The 20,847-nt window shown below is 44.1% G+C and overlaps 1 protein-coding gene across 1 annotated transcript in view; it reads left to right on the plus strand.

Annotated features, from left to right (window-relative positions):
- The window catches only part of hspg2 (heparan sulfate proteoglycan 2), a 473,886-nt gene that overhangs the window by 389,934 nt on the left and 63,105 nt on the right, over positions 1-20,847 (plus strand). The window contains 6 exon segments of the mRNA XM_067970061.1: positions 1,561-1,756; positions 3,556-3,735; positions 10,802-11,062; positions 13,976-14,138; positions 17,257-17,354; positions 19,760-20,026. Of these exon segments, the coding sequence (XP_067826162.1) occupies positions 1,561-1,756; positions 3,556-3,735; positions 10,802-11,062; positions 13,976-14,138; positions 17,257-17,354; positions 19,760-20,026 (1,165 nt within the window).

The following is a 20,847-nucleotide window of genomic DNA, read 5'->3' on the forward strand; positions in this document are numbered from 1 at the left end:
TCAGGGAGTTGCACATGTTATTTGTAAACCATTTGCTTTTAGAACCCTCTTGTCTGATCGCTCTTCAGAAGGCAAACACAGCAGATGACCCTGGCTTTTATCCAGATCATTTCTTTGAATTAAGACGATTTCTTTAAAATAGGAAATCAGATGAACTCCTGGGATGAGAGGGTTGTCCTTTGAGGAGAGATTGTGTAGAATGGGCCTATATTCTCTGGAGCTTGGAAGAATGAGAGGTGATCTCATTGAAACAGCTAGGATTTTGAGAGGGCTTGACAGGGTAGATGCTGAGAGGATGTTTCCCCTGGCTGGAGAGTCTAGAACTAGGGGTAATAATCTCAGGAGGGTCATGAATATTTGGAATTCTCTACCCCAGAGGGCTGTGGGTGCTCAGTCGTTGAGTATATTCAAGACTGAAATCAATTGATTTTTGGACTCTAAGGGAATCAATGGATTTGGGGATCAGGCAGGAAAGTGGAGTTGAGATCAAAGGTCAGTCATAATCTTATTGCATGGCGGAGCAGGCTCGAGGGGCCGTATAGCCCACTCCTACTCCTATATGTTATGTTCTTAACAGTACTTACAGAAATATAATGGGATCCCACTTTTGTGAGTTCATAGAATTACATTGAATTTTACAACACAGAAACAGGCCATTCGGCCCAACTGATCCATACTGGTGTTTATGCTCCACACGAGCCTCTTTCCTCCCTATTTCATCTAAGCCTATCTGAGTATCCTCCGCTTTCTTTCTCCCTCATGTACTTATCTAGCTTCCCCTTAAAGGCATCTGTGGCACCTAAAGGTTCAGAATAGATCCAGGCTGCTTTCCCACGTACCAGTCAGCCATTTTTAATAATAACATCACATTTGATTCTAGCGTTACATGACATATGCAAATGCAGTTTCCAGGCAACTGAATCGGTGTAAATTTACCCAGGAAAAGCAATTATCACATGCAGAACACAGGAACTGATGTCACTTTAAAAACCACTATTGAACCTAATGTTGATTATATATTTTAAAAATCTTAAATTTGAACGCACTTCATGTCTTCACAACATTACTTCCTGTTATGTTTTTATCACATTTTTGTGTTGACTTTTTCCGTTATAAATTCTTATGTCAACGTTCAGAATGGAAACTGCCTATGTAAACTTATTGTGCTGTAATTGCACCATCCCATCATTGGCAGCGCTGTCGTGCCTCAGTTTTGTGTCACCCAGCTCCTCACCTTACACCACAGAGAAAACCCCTATGCTCCAACCAGCTCTGCTCCCTCCTCTGCTTCCAAATTGCCATAAGTTTTGCTTTTTAAATATAAATAAAATAAAATTAAAATACTTCACTTGAATTCGACACTTGGTCTTGACTCCCTGTGAGCAACACCATGGGAGATCCACAAGTACAGGTTCATTTTGTATTGTTTTATTTTTAATGATTGTGATAGTGCTCCAAACAGGAAAAAAAGAGTTTGACAAACACTTTACCACAAAGATTGTGCTTCTTTTAATATGTGCCAATTTAACCTTGAACCAGTTATTGAATTTTCTGTTTCAGATTTCTTCCGCTCGTCTGCAGGATTCTGGCACCTACTCATGTACATCGTCTAATATGTTTGGCACTGCAGAGGCTCAGGTGGAGGTGATAGTCGACCGCTCCCCCTCCACACCTCGTGTTCCTCAAGTTATTGCAGAAGAACCAACATTAACTATTACAACAGGGCAGATTGCTACACTGCGCTGCTCAGCTACTGGTATGTCAGAGATGTTGTGATGCTGCAGTACTCTTCATATGGCTTTTTGAATTTAGTCAATGAAGTCTTATCTTTTATTCCCTATCTGGCCCACGTAGGCCTCCTGGGCCACTGTTGACAACGTACCCTGCTAAGAATGAGTTTGTGATGTCACTAAGCTTACTCTTTCTGCGATGAATGTTTCATAGAGTGACCATGAAGAAGATAACCTTTACTAAGGCAGTATCATAGATAGCTCAATGAAAATACTTAAAATTCTTGGCAAGAATTAAATGCTATGGCAACGCAGGAGGTGTACGAAAGCCAATATTAAGTACTGCTACTGTAAGGACAAATGTTTACCTCGCTGCGTATGCACGCAGAGTTTCACTATACAGTGATTGTAATTATTACATAAAGTTAGGAACCTTTAGGAACAGGCAAAGGACATTGGTGCCAAGAAGTTCATTGCTTCTTCATGGATGAGCTCTACCCACTTGTCTTCTCACACATCTTTCAGTCCCTTCTCTCTTCAGAACTGCATCTATTGTCTCTTGACCCCATTAGACTATTTGTTTCAATGACCTTCCCCGTTATTTCATCCCATTACTCTATTACCCTTTGGGCAAAAATGTTCTGCCTAATTTCTCCTGATACTCCCAATTTCTTAATATTATTGGGTCCCTGGTGTTTGAACACTTTGCCTGGATCATTTTGGAAAATTCGTAATCTTAAAAACTTCAATTAGATCACCTCAGAGACTCCTCTTTTATAAAGAAAACAGACTTAACTTCCTTAACTTTTGCTCACAACTAAAATTCCCAATAACCTGGAATCACTTGTTCTTGGATTTGGCTTTTTAGCCTCTCAAGGGCAGTAATATCCTTCCTGTGAGCAGCCTTCTTTTTTACTGCAACTGATAACTGGTCTGATGGTTTCATTGTTTTCACACATTTCATTGATTTATTAATAAATCAATCAGACCAGTGATTAGTTACAATAAAAATAGTCATATAATGTACTCATAATAGTCATATAAACAGTAGGACAGAGTTCAGATCAGATAAGGTTGTATTGTCAGACTTTCATCCACAGTTTGGTATGCAATTGATAGTAAGGATATTATTGCTCTCAAGGGGCACATTCGGGGACAGTAATCATTAGCTACACCCACTTGCAGGAATGCTGCAAAGAGATATGCGAATGATACTTCAGAGTGACACAGAGAACAACCCTCCTCACAAGCATCTCGTGCAGCTTAACCTCAATTGCAGTAACCGTCTAACATGAGGTCAGCTGCCGGACTTCTCACTGGTCAGCAGACTTGTATCTGCACGTAGGGTTCCCTATCCTTTAATTTTCTCTTGCCACTTCTTAATCCTTGGCAGAGATTGTTAATGGGTTGAAATGACTTTAGAGACTCTCCAAAAGCTTTCAGAGCCCTTGTCCCCCTATTCTGACCCACCCTTTAAATTTGAATTGCATGCCATTTTCACCTCCCTCTATTAATGTCCTCCTCAGATCAATCTGAGTCTCAACCTGGTGTTTTGAATAATTATTCAAACGAGCTTACATATGAGAATTGAGTGTGATAAGCACTTAGCATTTCAGGTGGGATTTGCACCACTTAACACTGACTTAGATCTGTAGAAGGAAATTGAGCACATAAATATTTTTTTAATTGTTAGTAATATAAATACTTGACATTAAACAGCCTGCCCCCTTGTGGGAACAAAAGAGAATCAAATCTAAAAGTTAATAAGTTTCAGTGTGACCTCTTGACTGAATTACACCTTCATTCTTCTCTTTGGTCTCTGTAGGTTACCCCACTCCAATTATTCAGTGGTCTAAACTGCGAGCCCCACTGCCATGGCAGCACAAGATCATTGATGGATCTTTGGTTATTCCTAACGTAGGACTGCAGGATTCGGGCCAGTACATCTGCAATGCCTCCAATTCTGCTGGATTCAATGAGATCTTCATAATGCTGGATGTAGAAGGTAAGAGCAGGCTTACTGGGTTTTTTTTTAACACTCTTTTAATAGCAAATTTCTAGTTTACAAATTGTTATCATTTTTAGTGGGTGTGTAACACTTCCATGTTTTCTGAATATACCCTTGGAGGTATTTTGAGACTTTAGACTTGCTCAGTGGAGACAATTCTGTCAGCAATAACTGGAAAAGACTTGAAGTGTAGTCACTGTTGTAATGTAGGAAACACGGCAGCCAATTTGAGCACAGCAAGGTCCCACAAACAGCCATGTGATAATGACCAGATAATCTGTTTTAGTGATGCTGGTTGAAGGATAAATATTGGCCAGGATACCAGAAAGAACTTCTCTGTACTTCTTCAAAATAGTGCCATGGGATTTTTTACATCCATCTTAGAGGGTTTAACATCTTATCCGAAAGATGAACCTCCAACAATGTAGCACTTCCTCAGTACTGCACAGGAGTGTCAGCCTGGATTATGTGCTCAAGTCTCTGGATTGGGACTTGAACCCACGACCTTCTGACTCAGAGGCGAGAGAGAGTGCTACCAATGAGCCAAGGCTAACAGGATGTGTCAGGGCACAAATGTACTCTGGGTGGGGGACTTCAATGTTCATCACCAAGACTGGCTTGGTAGCACCGAGCATACCTAAAAATGAGGTGCCAACCTGGTGAAGCCAAACACAGGACTACATGCATGCTAAACAGCGGAAGCAACATGCTATAGACAGAGCTAAGCGATTCCACAACCAACGGATCAGATCAAAGCTCTGCAGTCCTGCCACATCCAGTCATGAATGATGATGGACAATTAAACAATTAACGGGAGGAGGAGGCTCTGTAAATATCCCCATCCTCAATGATGGCAGAGTCCAGCACGTGAGTGCAAAAGACAAGGCTGAAATGTTTGCAACTATCTTCAGCCAGAAATGCCGAGTGGATGATCCATCTCGGCCTCCTCCCGATATCCCCACCATCACAGAAGCCAGTCTTCAGCCAATTCGATTCACTCCACGTGATATCAAGAAACGGCTGAGTGCACTGGATACAGCAAAGGCTATGGGCCCAGACAACATACCGCTGTAGTGCTGAAGACTTGTGCTCCAGAACTAGCTGTGCCGCTAGCCAAACTGTTCCAGTAGAGCTACAACACTGGCATCTACCCGACAAATGTGAAAAATTGCCCAGGTACGTCCTGTCCACAAAAAGCAGGACAAATCCAATCCGGCCAATTACCGCCCCATCAGTCGACTCTCAATCATCAGCAAAGTGATGGAAGGTGTCGTCGACAGTGCTGTTAAACGGCACTTACTCACCAATAACCTGCTCACCGATGCTCAGTTTGGGTTCCGCCAGGACCACTCGGCTCCAGACCTTATTACAGCCTAAACATGGACAAAGGAGCTGAATTCCAGAGGTGAGGTGAGAGTGACTGCCCTTGACATCAAGGCAGCATTTGACCGAGTATAGCACCAAGGAGCCCTAGTAAAATTGAAGTCAATGGGAATCAGAGGGAACACTCTCCAGTGGCTGAAATCATACTGAGCACAAAGGAAAATGGTAGTGGTTGTTGGAGGCCAATCATCTCAGCCCCAGGACATTGCTGCAGGAGTTCCTCAGGGCAGTGTCCTAGGCCCAACCATCTTCAGCTGCTCCATCAATGACCTTCCCTCCATCATAAGGTCAGAAATGGGGATGTTCGCTGATGATTGCACAGTGTTCAGTTCCATTCGCAACCCCTCAGAAAATGAAGCAGTCTGTGCCCGCATGCAGCAAGACCTGGACAACATCCAGGCTTGGGCTGATAAGTGGCAAGTAATATTCGTGCCAGACAAGTGCCAGGCAATGACCATCTCCAACAAGAGAGAGAGTCTAACCACCTCCCCTTGACATTCAACGGCATTACCATCGCCGAATCCCCCACCATCAACATCCTGGGGGGTCACCATTGATCAAAAACTTAACTGGACCAGCCGCATAAATACTGTGCTCACAACAGCAGGCCAGAGACTGGGTATTCTGCGGCGAGTGACTCACCTCCTGACTCCCCAAAGCCTTTCCACCATCTACAAGGCACAAGTCAGGAGTGTGATGGAATACTCTCCACTTGCCTGGATGAGTGCAGCTCCAACGACACTCAAGAAGCTCGACACCATCCAGGACAAAGCAGCCTGCTTGATTGGCACCCCATCCACCACCCTAAACATTCACTCCCTTCACCATCGGCGCACCGTGGCTGCAGTGTGTATTATCCACAGGATGCACTGCAGCAACTCGCCAAGGCTTCTTCGACAGCACCTCCCAAACCCACGACCTCTACCACCTGGAAGGACAAGGGCAGCAGGCACATGGGAACAATACCACCTGCACGTTCCCCTCCAAGTCACAACCATCCCGACTTGGAAATATATCGCCGTTCCTTCATCGTCGCTGGGTCAAAATCCTGGAACTCCCTGCCTAACAGCACTGTGGGAGAACCTTCACCACACGGACTGCAGCGGTTCAAGAAGACAGCTCACCACCACCTTCTCAAGGGCAATTAGGGATGGGCAATAAATGCCGGCCTTGCCAGCAACGCCCACATCCCATGAACGAATTAAAAAAAGGAAGATCAAAGATTTTCCAACCTGTTGGCTCCCTGCACGTAACATGGACCATGCGATATTCCGAACACGACTTCTCGCCATTGTATGTTGAAAAGGCAACGGAAATGGAGACATTAAGATGCTTTTCTCAATTTCCTCCATATTGTGCAAAGCTTCCACCAGTGTTAAGTCCACTTATTTAACCTGTCAGGTAGGAAATCAGATGGTACCAGTGCTGAACTGCTCATAACTGGCATTATGCTGCCAACCATTTCTGAAGGCCCAGCCACTTCTATCTGACAATGGTGGGTGGAGCATTTGTAAATCGACCCCATTGTGTACAGTTTTGGGCACCCTGTTATAGGAAAGATATAAAGGCGCAGTGTAGTTTCACTTTGATATTACCAGAGATGAGGGGTTGCAGATATAGAGAGAGACTTGAGAAGATAGGACTTTTTTCACTAGAGCTGAGAAGATTAAGGAATGACTTGGTAGAGGCCTTCAAAGTAACTCGGTAAATAATGATAGATTGTTTCCACTGGTCAGTGAGACAGCTAGGAGAGGGCACAAATGTAGCACTAACAGAATAATTAAAGGGGAGTTAGAGTAATAATCTTTACGCAGAGGGTGTTTAGAATGTATAATTCTTTGCCACAAATCCTTGTTGAAGCAGAGTCCATAAATTATTTTAGAAGGAAATTAGACAGTTGCTTGAAAAGGAGGAATATTAATGGGTCTGGACAGTAAGCAGGAGGGTGGGATTAGGTGGCTCATATGGAGAAAAGGTGTGGTGCAGGGCTGGATGGGCCAAGTGGCCTGTCTCTGAGCTGCAACATTCCAGGATTCCATGACTGAGGTGAACTGCCTCTGCAGGCTCCAGGTCGGGGCTGTGACTTCTGCTGCAAACAGGCCAAATCCAGCCCACGTATTCGGGAAGACACTACCAACGGCTGTCGAGGTCTCCGCAGCCCTCACGTTTCATGCCTCCGGTTCCTTCTGGACTAGAGACATCTGCATTTCAATCAGTTTCCTGCTGCAATTAACAAGTGTTTGATGCATTACTCAACAGGGCCAGTACTTTAATCCCCTTTCCCACTAAATAAGAACACAACTGCCCAAAGTGACTACACTGCTGGGTTCCCCAAAATACATGGGGTCATTGATGGCGTTCATGTGGCCATCTGGGCAGGAAGTTCCTGCACCCTCTCTGGCACCACCTCATTGCTTCTCATAGGCATACTGTGCCTTACCTTGGGCTCCCTCCTGACAAATGGTCACTCCTTGTGTGACATGTTGTGCTGTAAGGTGCTGGTTTGTTCAGGGCCCTTGGGTGGTGCCATCAAACTGTTTCACTGGGCCTAAAGTAACAGAAGAGGAACATAAGTTAGAGTGCTCATTCCAAGAGAAACCTTCAAAGAGAACATCTGTCACTGACTGAGAAGGGGAAGAAGAGGATGATACTAGCCCTGAGTTTGGAGGAGCTCTGCAGTATCACCTTCCCCCCTAATCCCCCCGATGCTCTTCTAGACAAGTATGTCCAAGATGGCCTCCTCAAGAGGATCCAAGAGTATAAAATTTCTGTGCCCTCCTTCAGTTAGTATCTGTCCCCTTGTATTATGTGCAATCTTGACTTGCAAGCAAAGAAATAGTTTTGAGATGTAATTTTAAAGAGCACATACAATGATAAACATCTGCCCAACCTGAGTCCTTTCTTTGATTCAGTAATTGAGGCTAGGATGTGTTGGAAGGCTTAGCTGTATAAAGTCCCATTAAAGTTTGAGCGTAACAATGATCTCAGATGTAAGTTGTGGTCTCTACGGCTGCCATGCTGCTTTAAGGCCAAGCATTGAAAGGGCCGTACGGGTGCAAGAAAACTTTGGACCGGTGAATAGAACAAGAGTATCAGATTCTGAGTACACATTTGGTGGGGTTCACACCCCAGTCCAGGATATGAGCACATAATCTAAGCTGTAATTTCAGTGACGTTGTGAGGGAGTGCTGCACTGTTGCAGGTGCTATAGTTTGGATGAGACATTAAACCATGATCCTATTTGCCTATTCCAGTCGTTCAAGTAACTGTAAAACATCCAAGGCACTATCCATAGAAGAGCAGAGGGTTTTCCAGCCCTAGCCCCCATTCATCCCCCAACCAATATAACTGAAAAACAGACTAATTGATCATTCATCTCATTTGCTGCTTATGGGACGTTGCTGAGTGCAAATCGGATACTATGGTTACCAACATAACAACAATGACTGCACTTCAAAAGGTAATTAAATGCTTTGGCCCAGGATTTGCTGGAGCGGGGCATCTCATGGTGTGCCCTGTTAATTAGACTTGTTCCTGCACCCTTAAGCTCAAAAATTTTTTGCCCAAAAAGTTGCTGGAAGTGCAAGCTGATAACGGTGTGACAAGGGAAGTGGGGCATCTGGGACCTTGGTGAATGACGGGACCAACAGGGTATCTCCATAATCAATGAGATTAAAAGATTGAGAAATAAACAGCGGAAGGACTGAGAAGGGGGGTGAATTGGAATGGTTGAATTCAATGTCAAATCAGGTATTGAAAGAGAAATAAAGAAAGGGAAAGAAAGATTGGATGAAGAGAGAGGGGAAAAAAAGAGACAGAAAGGAAAAGTAAGAATTTTTTTTGACATTTTTAAAATCTCCGACAACAATTCACTACCTGAAGGAATGAGACTCCACTTTTAATTGTTCACTTTCTGGGCAAGAGCAGTTGATTGGCACTCATTAACAATTATTATGTTATTAAAAGGGTACTTACGCTATTAATTACTAGACTTAACTTTCTGTGGCCAGTTTAATGGGCAATTAATGTGCAAATGGAGCAACTTCATGAAACTCACCGGGAGGTTGAGGGCGATTTGCCGTTTGCACGAAGTTAATGGCAGAGTGTTGCAAATTGTCCAGCAACTTGTGGCAAGTTACAATTCATGGGGTATCTCTTCCTCGCTACAAGTTGCCGGCTGAATTGTGCATTAATAACGGCGTGTGTCGTTCACATGCCATTATTTTGTCAGCAAATTCGGGGCCTTTGTGTTGTCGTTTGGCTCAGTGGTAACATTCTCGCCTCTGAGTCAGAAGGTCATGCCCTCACTTCAGAGACTTGAGCACATAATCCCAGCTGACACTCCAGCGCAGCACTGAGGAAGGTGGTGTCTTTCGGCCCTGTCTGCCCAATTGGGTGGATATGAAAGATCCCAAGGCACGATTTGAAGAAGAGCAGGGAGTTCTCCCCAGTGTCCAGGCCAACATTCATCCCTCTATCAAAGCCTAAAACAGATTATCTGGTCATTTCTTTCATTGCTGTTCATGGAACGTTGCTGTGCGCAAATTGGCTGCCACATTTCCTACATTACAACAGTGACTACATTTCAAAAGTACTTCTTGACTGTGCTTTGGACATACTGGGGTCATGAAAGTTGCTATATAAATGCAATTTCTTTCTTTCAATGGAGCATTCACTCGGGCACTGATTTACTGCCCACACATTTGGAGCAGTTTATCTAATGGGAGCTATTGGACATTGCAAAGCTTTTTCCACTTGTCACGGGTTTGTTCCCAATAAAGTCATCAATAGTGCCATGGTTGACCAATCAAATAAGAGAATCACAAAGAAGTACTGTGGTGGCACTGAATAACAAGAGCCCTGCCTTAAACTCCTGGCAATAAGTGGGAAAAGAAAGAATTGCATTTATATCACACTTTATCAGATCTCTCAGAAATATCTCCAAGAGATTCACAGACAAGATATTTCCTGTGAGGGGCACTGACCATTGTTCTATAGACAAGTATGGCAAACATTATACACTCAACAACACCCTCAAGCGACAATGAGATAAATCCCCAATCAGTGCTTGGTTTAGTGAAGGAGGTCAGCCTTCTTTTCTTCAGACAGTGCCGTGGGATCTTTCGCATCCACCTGAATCACTGGAACAAACAGACCGTGCCTCAAATTATTGTCTCAGCCAAAGGGCAGGACACCAACAGTGCGGTACTCCCTCAGTAATGCAATGTAGTGCCAGCCTGGATTATGTGCTCAAGTCCTGAAGTTGGCCTTGAACCCACAACCTTCTCTTCTCACTCAGAGGTGAGAGTCCTACCAACTGCATCAATCTGTCATTCATCAATTGTTGAATCACAAGGCTTTGAACTCTTGAGCTGAAGCATGCACTCAATTTACGTATTGATTAAGACCATGTGGAATGCCAAAGCTGAGATGGTGGGACCTCTTAAAGGAGGACCTCAATGGAAGGTTGGTAATGGTCAAAAAGCTGTGGGCCTGGTGGAGCAGAATGGTAGAGGCACCTGTGAGCAATCTGGCTATGTGACTATCTGCCGCAAGTGTCATCGTTGAACATGTGCCCAATGCCAGTCCTTAAATGACCATTGTCAATTTCTAACTATATAATGCCAGGTTGACATCAAATGTCACATTTGAAGTAATGCTGACCTAACTTGTTCCTCAGCCGCACCATATGCCACATTTGACCTTGAGGAAGTCACCGTTCGGGTGGGCGAGATAATCCGATTACAATGTCTATCCCAAGGAACTCCACCAATCAAGTATGAATGGTCTAAAGTGAATGGAAGCTTGCCCAGCAGGGCAGTCATGCGCAATGGAATCTTGCAAATCAACTTAGCCGTGGTATCTGACTCGGGAACTTACCGATGTCTGGTGAAGAACAAAGTTGGTCAAAGTGATGCGTTGGCAACAGTGAATGTGAGATGTGAGTAAAATGTTTTATTTTAGTTTCATTTTCTTCTCATTATTTTCTTCTCTTTCATTGTAGGCCAACTTTTGGATTCATAGACTCCATATCCCCTAATTAAAAACTAGGTTGATTTATTATCCTGGGTCAAGAATGACAAAAGTCATTTGATCGAGCAGCAGAATTAGCTGACGGGTGGACCTTGATCCCATGACCTTCTAGTAGCCCCTTAACAGAGCTACAAGATATTCCTACAAGTACCCTTTTGAATACCTGAAGCCATTTGTGGTCAAACCTCAGTAGTAACTCCTGATGTCCGTACATTCCCACTAGCATTTCATCTGCTATTAGGACATAATGGAAAGCACATGAAGAAGCAGAAAATGAAGATTATGTTTGTCCATTGACCTGACTCCTTGATTTTCTGGGGCCGATTTTTGCAGTTTTAGCATTCAATCTGGGGCGCTGGTGGGGCAGTGGAGGCTGCTAAATCTGGCGGGAATGGATTCTGTCAGACGGACACCGGGCAGGTGTATGGAGCTTCCGTCCCAAGCAGGAGGAAGCTTTGTGAAGGTGAGGGTCAGGAAGGACTCCTCCAAGCTGACAAGTTGGCAGGAGCTGGAGAGGGAGGCCAGGCTGCCCAAGAGGCTGTGCCCTCCCACTGGTACCCGCAGACCCCGCAACCTGCAGGGAGAGGTCCCATATCTCGCTAGGGTGGGCGTTGTGTCAGTCGAGGCTCATCTTCCCAGAGGAGATTGTGTCAGCAGTTGCCCCGACGACAGCACACTGAGATGTGAATGCCTGTCTGGTTGTTCAGAAGCACCCCATTTGTACAATGCTGTGCATTACATGGCACTGCATGAAAGAAGGGCATGTCCAGGTGATCAGAGCCCACAGAGCCTGTTTGGCCGCACCTGCCAATAGTCATTTCGCAGTTAATTCACAAAGTGAAGCTTGCTTCAGTCCTCACTAGCCTGCCTGTGTCTTTATTCAGTTTAGCCCAAACGTATAAAGAAATAAATGTTTTTTTGGATTTATATGATAAAAGAATTCCCAGCAGTTACTGAAGTCGCTGTATGATCATCCTCTGCATGTCTTCCTGGCCACTTTCTAACACTCCTGGTAACAGCTTGTGGCTGCAGCCTTCAAACATGTTAATGTTCTGAATAATGATTGATTGAGGTGCCATCGAGAAATGGTTTTCACTCTCATGCCCTAATTGAAGTCGGTTTGCAGTTAAACAAAGATGTCAGCTGACGAGCACTATCAATCACCCAAAATAGGCTTCCAGTTTTTAAAATAAATAAAACAAAATTGACTGCAGATCCCTGATAATCACCTGGCCAGTTTGCCAAAGAAAGTTTTATTTGAATTGGAATTATATTCTGATAAGTCTTTGTACTCAATATCTCAATCAAAACAGGAGCAGAAAATACTGAACAAAAACGCATTTACACAGAAGTGACTGAATCACTAAATTGTGGGACCCACAAGGTGAAACTTAATGGCATTCTGACGATATTTAATATGCAGAGCATTTATAACAAGTAATTCGTCAATTTCTTACCGAGGAAGTGAATGGGGGATAGATTTGATTGGTCTCGATCGTCCTGTGCTTGGAACGGTAGCTGAAAACTATTGCCCTATGGGTAAAAAGAAAACATAACCACAAATCTGCAACAACATCAGCAAAAAATACTCTTGTGGATTCTTCAAAAGTTTAGCATAAAACCTTTCAACTCTCGTCCGCAAACATAATAATTTTTTTTCTAAAATAAAAACAGAAAATGCTGGAAGCACTCAGCAGATCAGGCAACACCTGTGGAGAGAGAGAGAGAAACAGGGTTAATGTTTCAGGTTGATGACCTTTCATCAGAACCGGTGAACCTATTTTTTCTAGTTTGATATATACACGGTTGCACTAATGTTTTGATGTACCGTTGCCGTGGTATTCTGAACCCCCCCCCCCCCCACCGAGTGTAGTTTAAGCACACAATCCAATCACTTCTACGTAAAGTGTTTTTGTTCAGTGTTTTCTGCTCCTGTTAAACTGACCTGCTGAATGGTTGTTCTGCCCAGACTTATGGAAATCTTATCTGCATATAATCCTAATTCAAATATAACATTATTGGGAACTAGCAAGCTGGTTCTGTTGCTTTTTTTTTTATTCGTTCACGGGATGTGGGCGTCGCTGGCAAGGCCAGCATTTATTGCCCATCCCTAATTGCCCTCGAGAAGGCGGTGGTGAGCCGCCTTCTTGAACCGCTGCAGTCCGTGTGGTGACGGTTCTCCCACAGTGCTGTTAGGAAGGGAGTTCCAGGATTCTGACCCACCGACAATGAAGGAACGGCGATATATTTCCAAGTCGGGATGGTGTGTGACTTGGAGGGGAACGTGCAGGTGGTGTTGTTTCCATGTGCCTGCTGCTCTTGTCCTTCTAGGTGGTAGAGGTCGCGGGTTTGGGAGGTGCTGTCGAAGAAGCCTTGGCGAGTTGCTGCAGTGCATCCTGTGGATGAGATACATCAGTAAAAAGATTCCTATTTCCACTTTTATAATAGAGATTAATTCTGTAAACTAGTCACATTCTGGGCCTAGAAATTGAACCCTGTTTTGCCGATTTAAAAAGGTAAAAAATGACCAATTTCATGGGGCTCCAATAAATTGCAGAGGGTCCTACACTGGTACAGAGTCAGAGTCACTGCTTCTCTCATAGCTTACAATATGACAGTCCACAGAATGGATGAGATCGCCCGTTGTACGTTGTTTAGTGTTGTCCTGAAGAATCCATAGCTGGGGGCCAGCACTGACATACTTGTAATGGAATAGATGGCAGTAGATAGGATGTAAAAGTGGTAATGTTTTGGCAACTTTGTAAAAGGACTATCACAACATGTAATTCCTTCTTACCTTGTGTACTGTTCGTCACATCAGCTCCCCCAGCAGTGAGAGTATCACCTCAGATTGAGGTGAGAAATGTTGGCAGCACCGTAGAATTCACCTGTTCAGTAACCGGCCACCCACAACCCAGGATTGAGTGGTTTAAGGAGGGAGGACATTTGCCGCCAAATCACAGAATCAGTAAAGGAGTCTTGAGGTAAGATAATGAATCGTTATTTCCTGTAGCTCTTAAGGCAGCCTTTTCTCCCAACAACTGGCATTGAATTGCAGGCCAGATTCTGCCTTACAAAGATGTAAGACGCTTGAGGGCTCCAGATATCGGACTGCAAGACTGAAGGTTTATCAAAGCTCAGCTGAACCCTTTTTCTTAACTTTCATATCATTCAACCGAGAAATTGGGTATCTGAGAGATCATCTTTTAGATGGATAAAAGGGTAGAGAAAAAAGTTAAGCCAGAATATTACTTTAAATTAAACTGGAGAGGTAGAATTAAGGGACATGAGCTCAAAGTAGTAAATGTTAATTTTAGGACTGATATCAGGAAATTCTTCATCACACACAGAATGATCAAAGTGTGGGAAAAAACTTCCAGATAGAGTAGTGGAGGCAAAAACCTTGGATCATGGAAATAATTGGAGGCTACAATGGAGGGGAGGGGGGGGCATTGGGATCTCTTTAGAGGGTTGAATTCAGATAGACCAAATGGCCTTCCTCATTCGTAATTATCTTGTGATCCAGTTACCTATTTTATGGAACATATACACAATTCATTCTTTGTTAAAGGGGTAATGTACAAAAAAAACTAGTTGAGAATCTTGTTGTTTCGAGACAGAAAAGAGCCTGAAAGGTGTGTGTATTTTTGTTGTGTGATTGTTACAGTGAGGCATTTTGGTGTGATTTACCTTATTCCATTGTTTTTACAAAAACAAAGAATGCCAGTTTTTTTTTTAAATGAAGACTACGCCCCTCTAATGAGGGGTCACTAACCTTGTATGTGGAGTCCTCAGTTATTATCTGACAGGCAAGAATGTTACAAAGATATCCTTTTTGCAAGGTGTTACTAAGATGTCCACTGTCCAGTATCTACGATATATATATAAGTTACTATGTAAGTTGCACATTCCTTATTTGGACATAGTCATTCTACGCCACACAATCAGGCATGCACTTGCACATTTCTACTAGTAGATGGAGCTTCCTAAGCTCCGGATCCCCATGCCTATACCTACAGCATCACTAATGCACACAAGAGAGAAATTCTCTTTATCCTGACTTTCCATGGGCAGAGCCACAGGAGACCCATTGACGTTACTTGGATTTAGAAAGACATGGTGGCAGATCATGCGTCAATGCGGAATTGGGGAACATCTACAGCCTGGTGGAATTTCCACCCATCGCAAAGTTGTGTCCTATGGCCGTGTTTCCAGCTTTGGGGTTATTTAGATACCTTTAGTGGGCTCCTTGGCCTCCTCTGGGAGTCCGACTATAGCAGGGGGAGGGAGTAGCTGTGGCAACCCCCGGAGGCAGCCTTGGTACTGCCAGGATATAAATTTCCATTGGTGATGGCGCTGAAGAGGAAAATTTGGGCTAAAGGATGATTGTAATGGAAAATCTTCCTGGGAAAGGTTAGCCAGTGTTGCTCCACAGGAATCTGCTCTGGATCTGCAGTATATAATCATATTACATTTACTGTGACACAAAGATATGGGGGCAGGCAACGAGTAGAAAAGATTCATTACCTTCAGTCACAATTATGTAGATGAGCTCGGATATGTCCTAAAACCTAGGTCTTATAGGGATGTTTTCCCTGTGGTATTCTGCATTAGGGTAATGACTTATAAAATGATAAATAACACTGACATTTAGAGAAGGCCCTATAATGTTGAAACATCTCACAATTCTTCTGTAATTAATTAATCTTGAGGTTTGCTCACTGCTATGTAGGCAAACACTGCAGCTGTTCTGCACGAGCAAGCATTAATCAGATGAATCATCCATTAAACTGTCTTTTGGTGATATTGATTGAGAGAAGAAAGTTGACCAGAACATGGAGACAATTTCCTGGTTTTCTTCAAATATCGAGGCCACATCTGCCCCGTTAGGCGGATGTAACGATCCCAAGGTATTATTCGAAGAACAGGGGTGAACATTTATCCCTCAACCTCCATCACTATAAAGAGATTATAGAGCAGGGGAGTTTCCTCCAGTGTCCTGGTCAACATTTGTCCCTCAAACACAAGCAAAAAACCGATTATCTTGTCATTTATCTCATTGCTCTTCGTGGGACCTTGCTCTGTGCAAAATGGCAGCTGTGTTTCCCTACATTACAACAGTGACCACACTTCAAAAGTACTCCATTGGCTGCGAAGCACTTTGGAACATCCTGAGGTTTTTTTAAAATTTGTTCATGGGATGTGGGCGTCGCTGGCGAGGCCAGCATTTATTGCCTATCCCTAATTGCCCTTGAGAAGGTGGTGGTGAGCCGCCTTCTTGAACCGCTGCAGTCCGTGTGGTGACGGTTCTCCCACAGTGCTGTTAGGAAGGGAGTTCCAGGATTTTGACCCAGCGACGATGAAGGAACGGCGATATATTTCCAAGTCGGGATGTTGTGTGATTTGGAGGTGGTGTTGTTCCCATGTGCCTGCTGCTCTTGTCCTTCTAGGTGGTAGAGGTCGCGGGTTTGGGAGGTGCTGTCGAAGAAGCCTTGGTGAGTTGCTGCAGTGCATCCTGTGGATGGTACACACTGCAGCCACTGTGCGCCGGTGGTGAAGGGAGTGAATGTTTAGGGTGGTGGATGGGTTGCCAATCAAGCGGGCTGCTTTGTCCTGGATGGTGTCGAGCTTCTTGAGTGTTGTTGGAGCTGCACTCATCCAGGCAAGTGGAGAGTATTCCATCACACTCCTGACTTGTGCCTTGCAGATGGTGGAAAGGCTTTGGGGAGTCAGGAGGTGAGTCACTCGCCGCAGAATACCCAGCCTCTGACCTGCTCTTGGAATGAAAGGTTCTTTCTTTCCACCTGAATCACTGTCACTGGCATTTGAATGTGGGAGTTCAACTACAGTAAAGCAATATAGAAGACCACATTGGTTTGATTATTGTGTTTATTTTTCCATATGGTACTGATTTAGTGCCTTGCATTAATGATAAAGCGATATCGAGGCCACATCTGCCCCCTTGGATGGATGGAAAGATCCGACAGCATTATCCAAAGAAGAACGGGAGTAATGGCTGTGCTTTGTGTTGCTTTTGTGTTCAGTTCATTTGGAACTGACCTTGTATCTGACTTTGAATTGCATTCTTTGTTATCTTTACAGAATTCAAAATATACAAGAAGGAAATGAAGGCGAATACATCTGCAGAGCATCAAACGTATTTGGGCAGGTACAGGACAGTGCCAAACTTGCCATCCAAGGTAGGCTTTAGATCAGATTCATTAACTCAGTTGAAAGAGGGGCTTTATTTACCTGTTTGATCATTTTAGCAACAATGTAGATGTGGCTAAAAAGGTGTAATGCCGATCGAAAGGAGTAATAGATTATTCATCGTGTTCAATGCTGCTCTGGGGAGCTCCATCTCCTCCTGTATGCAATGATGAACATTAGGAAAAATTGCTGCTCACCTTGTAGGCTATGACTGAGATGTGCCACCTGGCCTACAAAGTCTTGCAGAGACAGTTGGCCACCTGCGATACAATAGCAGTGCTAGCAAAGGTCATCGCTCCCCGCAACAGAGAGAGAGAGAGACATAGTAAAAGTGAATAGGTTTTGTTCCATTCTGCAGCGGTAATGGTGCATGTATTTGATATGTTTTACTGGCATGTTTTCTTCCTGTTCTTTGTGAACTTCTCTGTGCTGATGATGCATTTAGCAGTAAGAGCTCTGCTAGTTCAAGAATGAGCATTGATAGTTGGCTCCATAATCATCAACAAGAACAACTTGCATTTATATAACGCCTACAATGTAGAAAAATGTTCCAAGGTGCTTCACAGAGGCATACTCAGACAAAAATGGATGGCGAGCCAAAGGAGGTAATATTCGGAAGGGTGATCGACAGCTTGGTCAAAGGGCTGGGTTTAAAGGAGGCAAGGGAGGTGGAGAGGCAGAGAGAGGTTTAGGGAGGGAATTTCAGAGCTGAAGGCATGGCCGCCAATGGAGAGACAAAAGGGGGCAATGCTCAAGAGTCCAGACTCGGAGGAACGGAGAGTTCTTGGAGGGTTGTAGAGCTGGAGGAGGTTTTGAGATAGGGAGGGGCGAGGCCATGTAGGGATTTAAACATGAGGATGAGAATTTTAAATTGAAAGTGTTGGAGGACCAAGAGCCAATGCAGGTCAGCAAGGACAGGGGTGATGAGATAACGGACTTGGTGTAGGATAAGATGCGAACAGCAGAGTTTTGGATAATCCGAAGTTTGCAGAGCGTGGAGGATGGGAGGCCTGCCAGGAGAATATTGGATTAGTCGAGTTTGGAGGTGACAAAGGCATGGATGAGAGTTTCAGCAACAGATGGACTGAGACAGGGGTAGAATTGGGCGATGTAACGCAAGTGGAAGTGGGTGGTCTTTGTGATGTAGAGGATATGGGGTCGGAAGCTCAGCTTAGGGTCCAACAGGACACAAGGTTGCCAGTGGTCTGGTTCAGCCAGAGATAGTGGCTGGGAAAAGGGATGGAATTTATGGCATAGATTCAGTTTTTCCAATGGATGAAATTGCTGGAGTCTGTGAGAGGCAGTAGAGCAGTCAAGAGAGGTGGTGGAGAGGTAGAGCTAGATTGGAGGAGGATAGTGTAGTCGACTGTGTCAAAGGCTGCTGAGAGGTCAAGGAGATAAAATGCACCACGGTCACAGTCACAGAGGATGTCATTTGTGACTTTGATTAACACAGTTTCAGTGCTATCTGGGGCAGAAATGTAATTGGAGAGTTTTAACCAACTGGAAAGCTGCAGGGATATGAAAGGTCTACTACATGTATCTGCAGCTATTCCTGATGCAGATGTTTCAGTGCCCCGGGTCTCCTCTGGTGCAATTGTTGTGAGATAATTGCTTTCAGAGGTGACATCTGCTATCACTTAAGAAGGACTACTTGGTGGTACAACATTCTGCTGACCTGGGTACCAAGTGGTGCTGCCTGTGGTGCTCCACACATGTCCACGCAGCTGGAGGACATCTCCTCACAAGGTCCACCAATCTGTCTAAGCATGGGGACAGTGGACTCCTCCAAGAGAGTTGAAGTCACCATGAGTGCAACTTGGAGTTTAGACCCCAAAACGTCAATGCCAGCAGTGTGAGCGCATTCATGAGAGATGTGCCTATGACCTGCTTAACTGAGGTCTCCACTGCAGATGCCATTGATATTGCCATATGCTCAATGGTAACTTGTCGTGCAGACAACCAAGGTGGGGCTGGTAGCTGATATCAGGTGTTGGGCTTCCCAAGACTACCCAACTCACTTTCCAATGTAATGTCAAGGAGGAAGATTTGGACTTGGACGTAGGGAAATTTGCAGACGATACAAATGTAAGGAATTTGGCAAACAGCGAGGAGGACTGTAAAGGATCAGGCTTGGTTTTGATTCACCTCCACAGTTGAATAGCCCAGCAGCACTAATATGAGAAGAGTGACCAGGTGAATAAGTCACAAAAGCATTGCCGTAACACATCACGCTATGCACTACCATGAATCAGGAGAAGATGAGAGACAATAAACACAATAGAAATTCATAGGCCATCTGTGACACTGAGATAGAAATACTAAACCTTAAGCAGATCCTTTCAGGGAGATAAGAATAAAGAATTGAAATGACTTTCTCCCTGGTTATTTTCAGCCTTACCGATTGTCATGATAAACGTGAGGACATCTATGCAGATGGTGATGGTCGGTGGCTCGGTGGAATTCGAATGTCAAGCTATAGGGGATCCACAACCTTTCGTTCGGTGGAGCAAAGTGGAGGGAAGGTTGTCTCCTGAAGTCATCATTAAGAATGGAATGCTGAAAATTGAACAGGTGAAGGAGTCTGATGCTGGACGTTACCGATGTACAGCCACCAACGACGTGGGATCAGTTCAGTCTGAAGTGGTTCTATATGTACAGAGTGAGTAAAACTTGAATTGTTCTATAATTTTTTTCAAGTCGAAATTTCCGCAAGCTTCAGCTAACAATTATATTTTACCTTTATGCACCTGTTGGGGATTAAAACATTTCTTCACCGTGTTTGAGTGTCCAATTTTGGAATGAAGCTGTACCCAGGATAGTTGGCACAAGACCATGGATGAAGCTGTAACTGATTTGCATTACAAATCTCACTGAGACAAACCATGATGATATATGAACATGTAGACAACGGGACTCTTTCACTGGTGAAGTAAGAAAGGTTCTGCTGAAGCAGGATGCATTGTTGGAATGATGCCAGGGAACTTCTACTTTGCTTCTGACCCGTGCCATAGCTTTTTTAAAAATTTGTTCTTGGTATGTGGGCAACACTGGCAAGGCCGTTTTTATTGCCCTCCCAACGGAGGATATTAAGAGTCAACCACGCACTGTGGGACTGGAGTCACGTGTAGGCCATACTGGGTAGGGGTAGCAGGTCCTCTTCCCTGAAGTACATTAATCAGTTAGGGTTTTTACGACAATCCGGCAGTTTATGTGGTGATTTTTCTGGTGCCAGCCTCAAATTACCTGATTTATTGAATTCAGTTTCAAAACTTGCCGTGATGGGATTTGAACTCATGGCCTCTGGGTTATTAGTCCAGTCCCATTATCACCAGGCTATCTGTACCCTATAAAACCAAGAGAAAATCGGGCTCCAAAATAATTTCCGGATTTTCATTTAAGTGTTAGCTATAACATGAGGCCTACGTATGACTCCAGTTCCACACCACTTGTTTGACCCTTAATGCCCTCAGGGCAACCAGG

The sequence above is a fragment of the Heptranchias perlo genome, chromosome 32, assembly GCF_035084215.1.
Source record: "Heptranchias perlo isolate sHepPer1 chromosome 32, sHepPer1.hap1, whole genome shotgun sequence".
Classification (NCBI taxonomy): Eukaryota; Metazoa; Chordata; class Chondrichthyes; order Hexanchiformes; family Hexanchidae; genus Heptranchias; species Heptranchias perlo.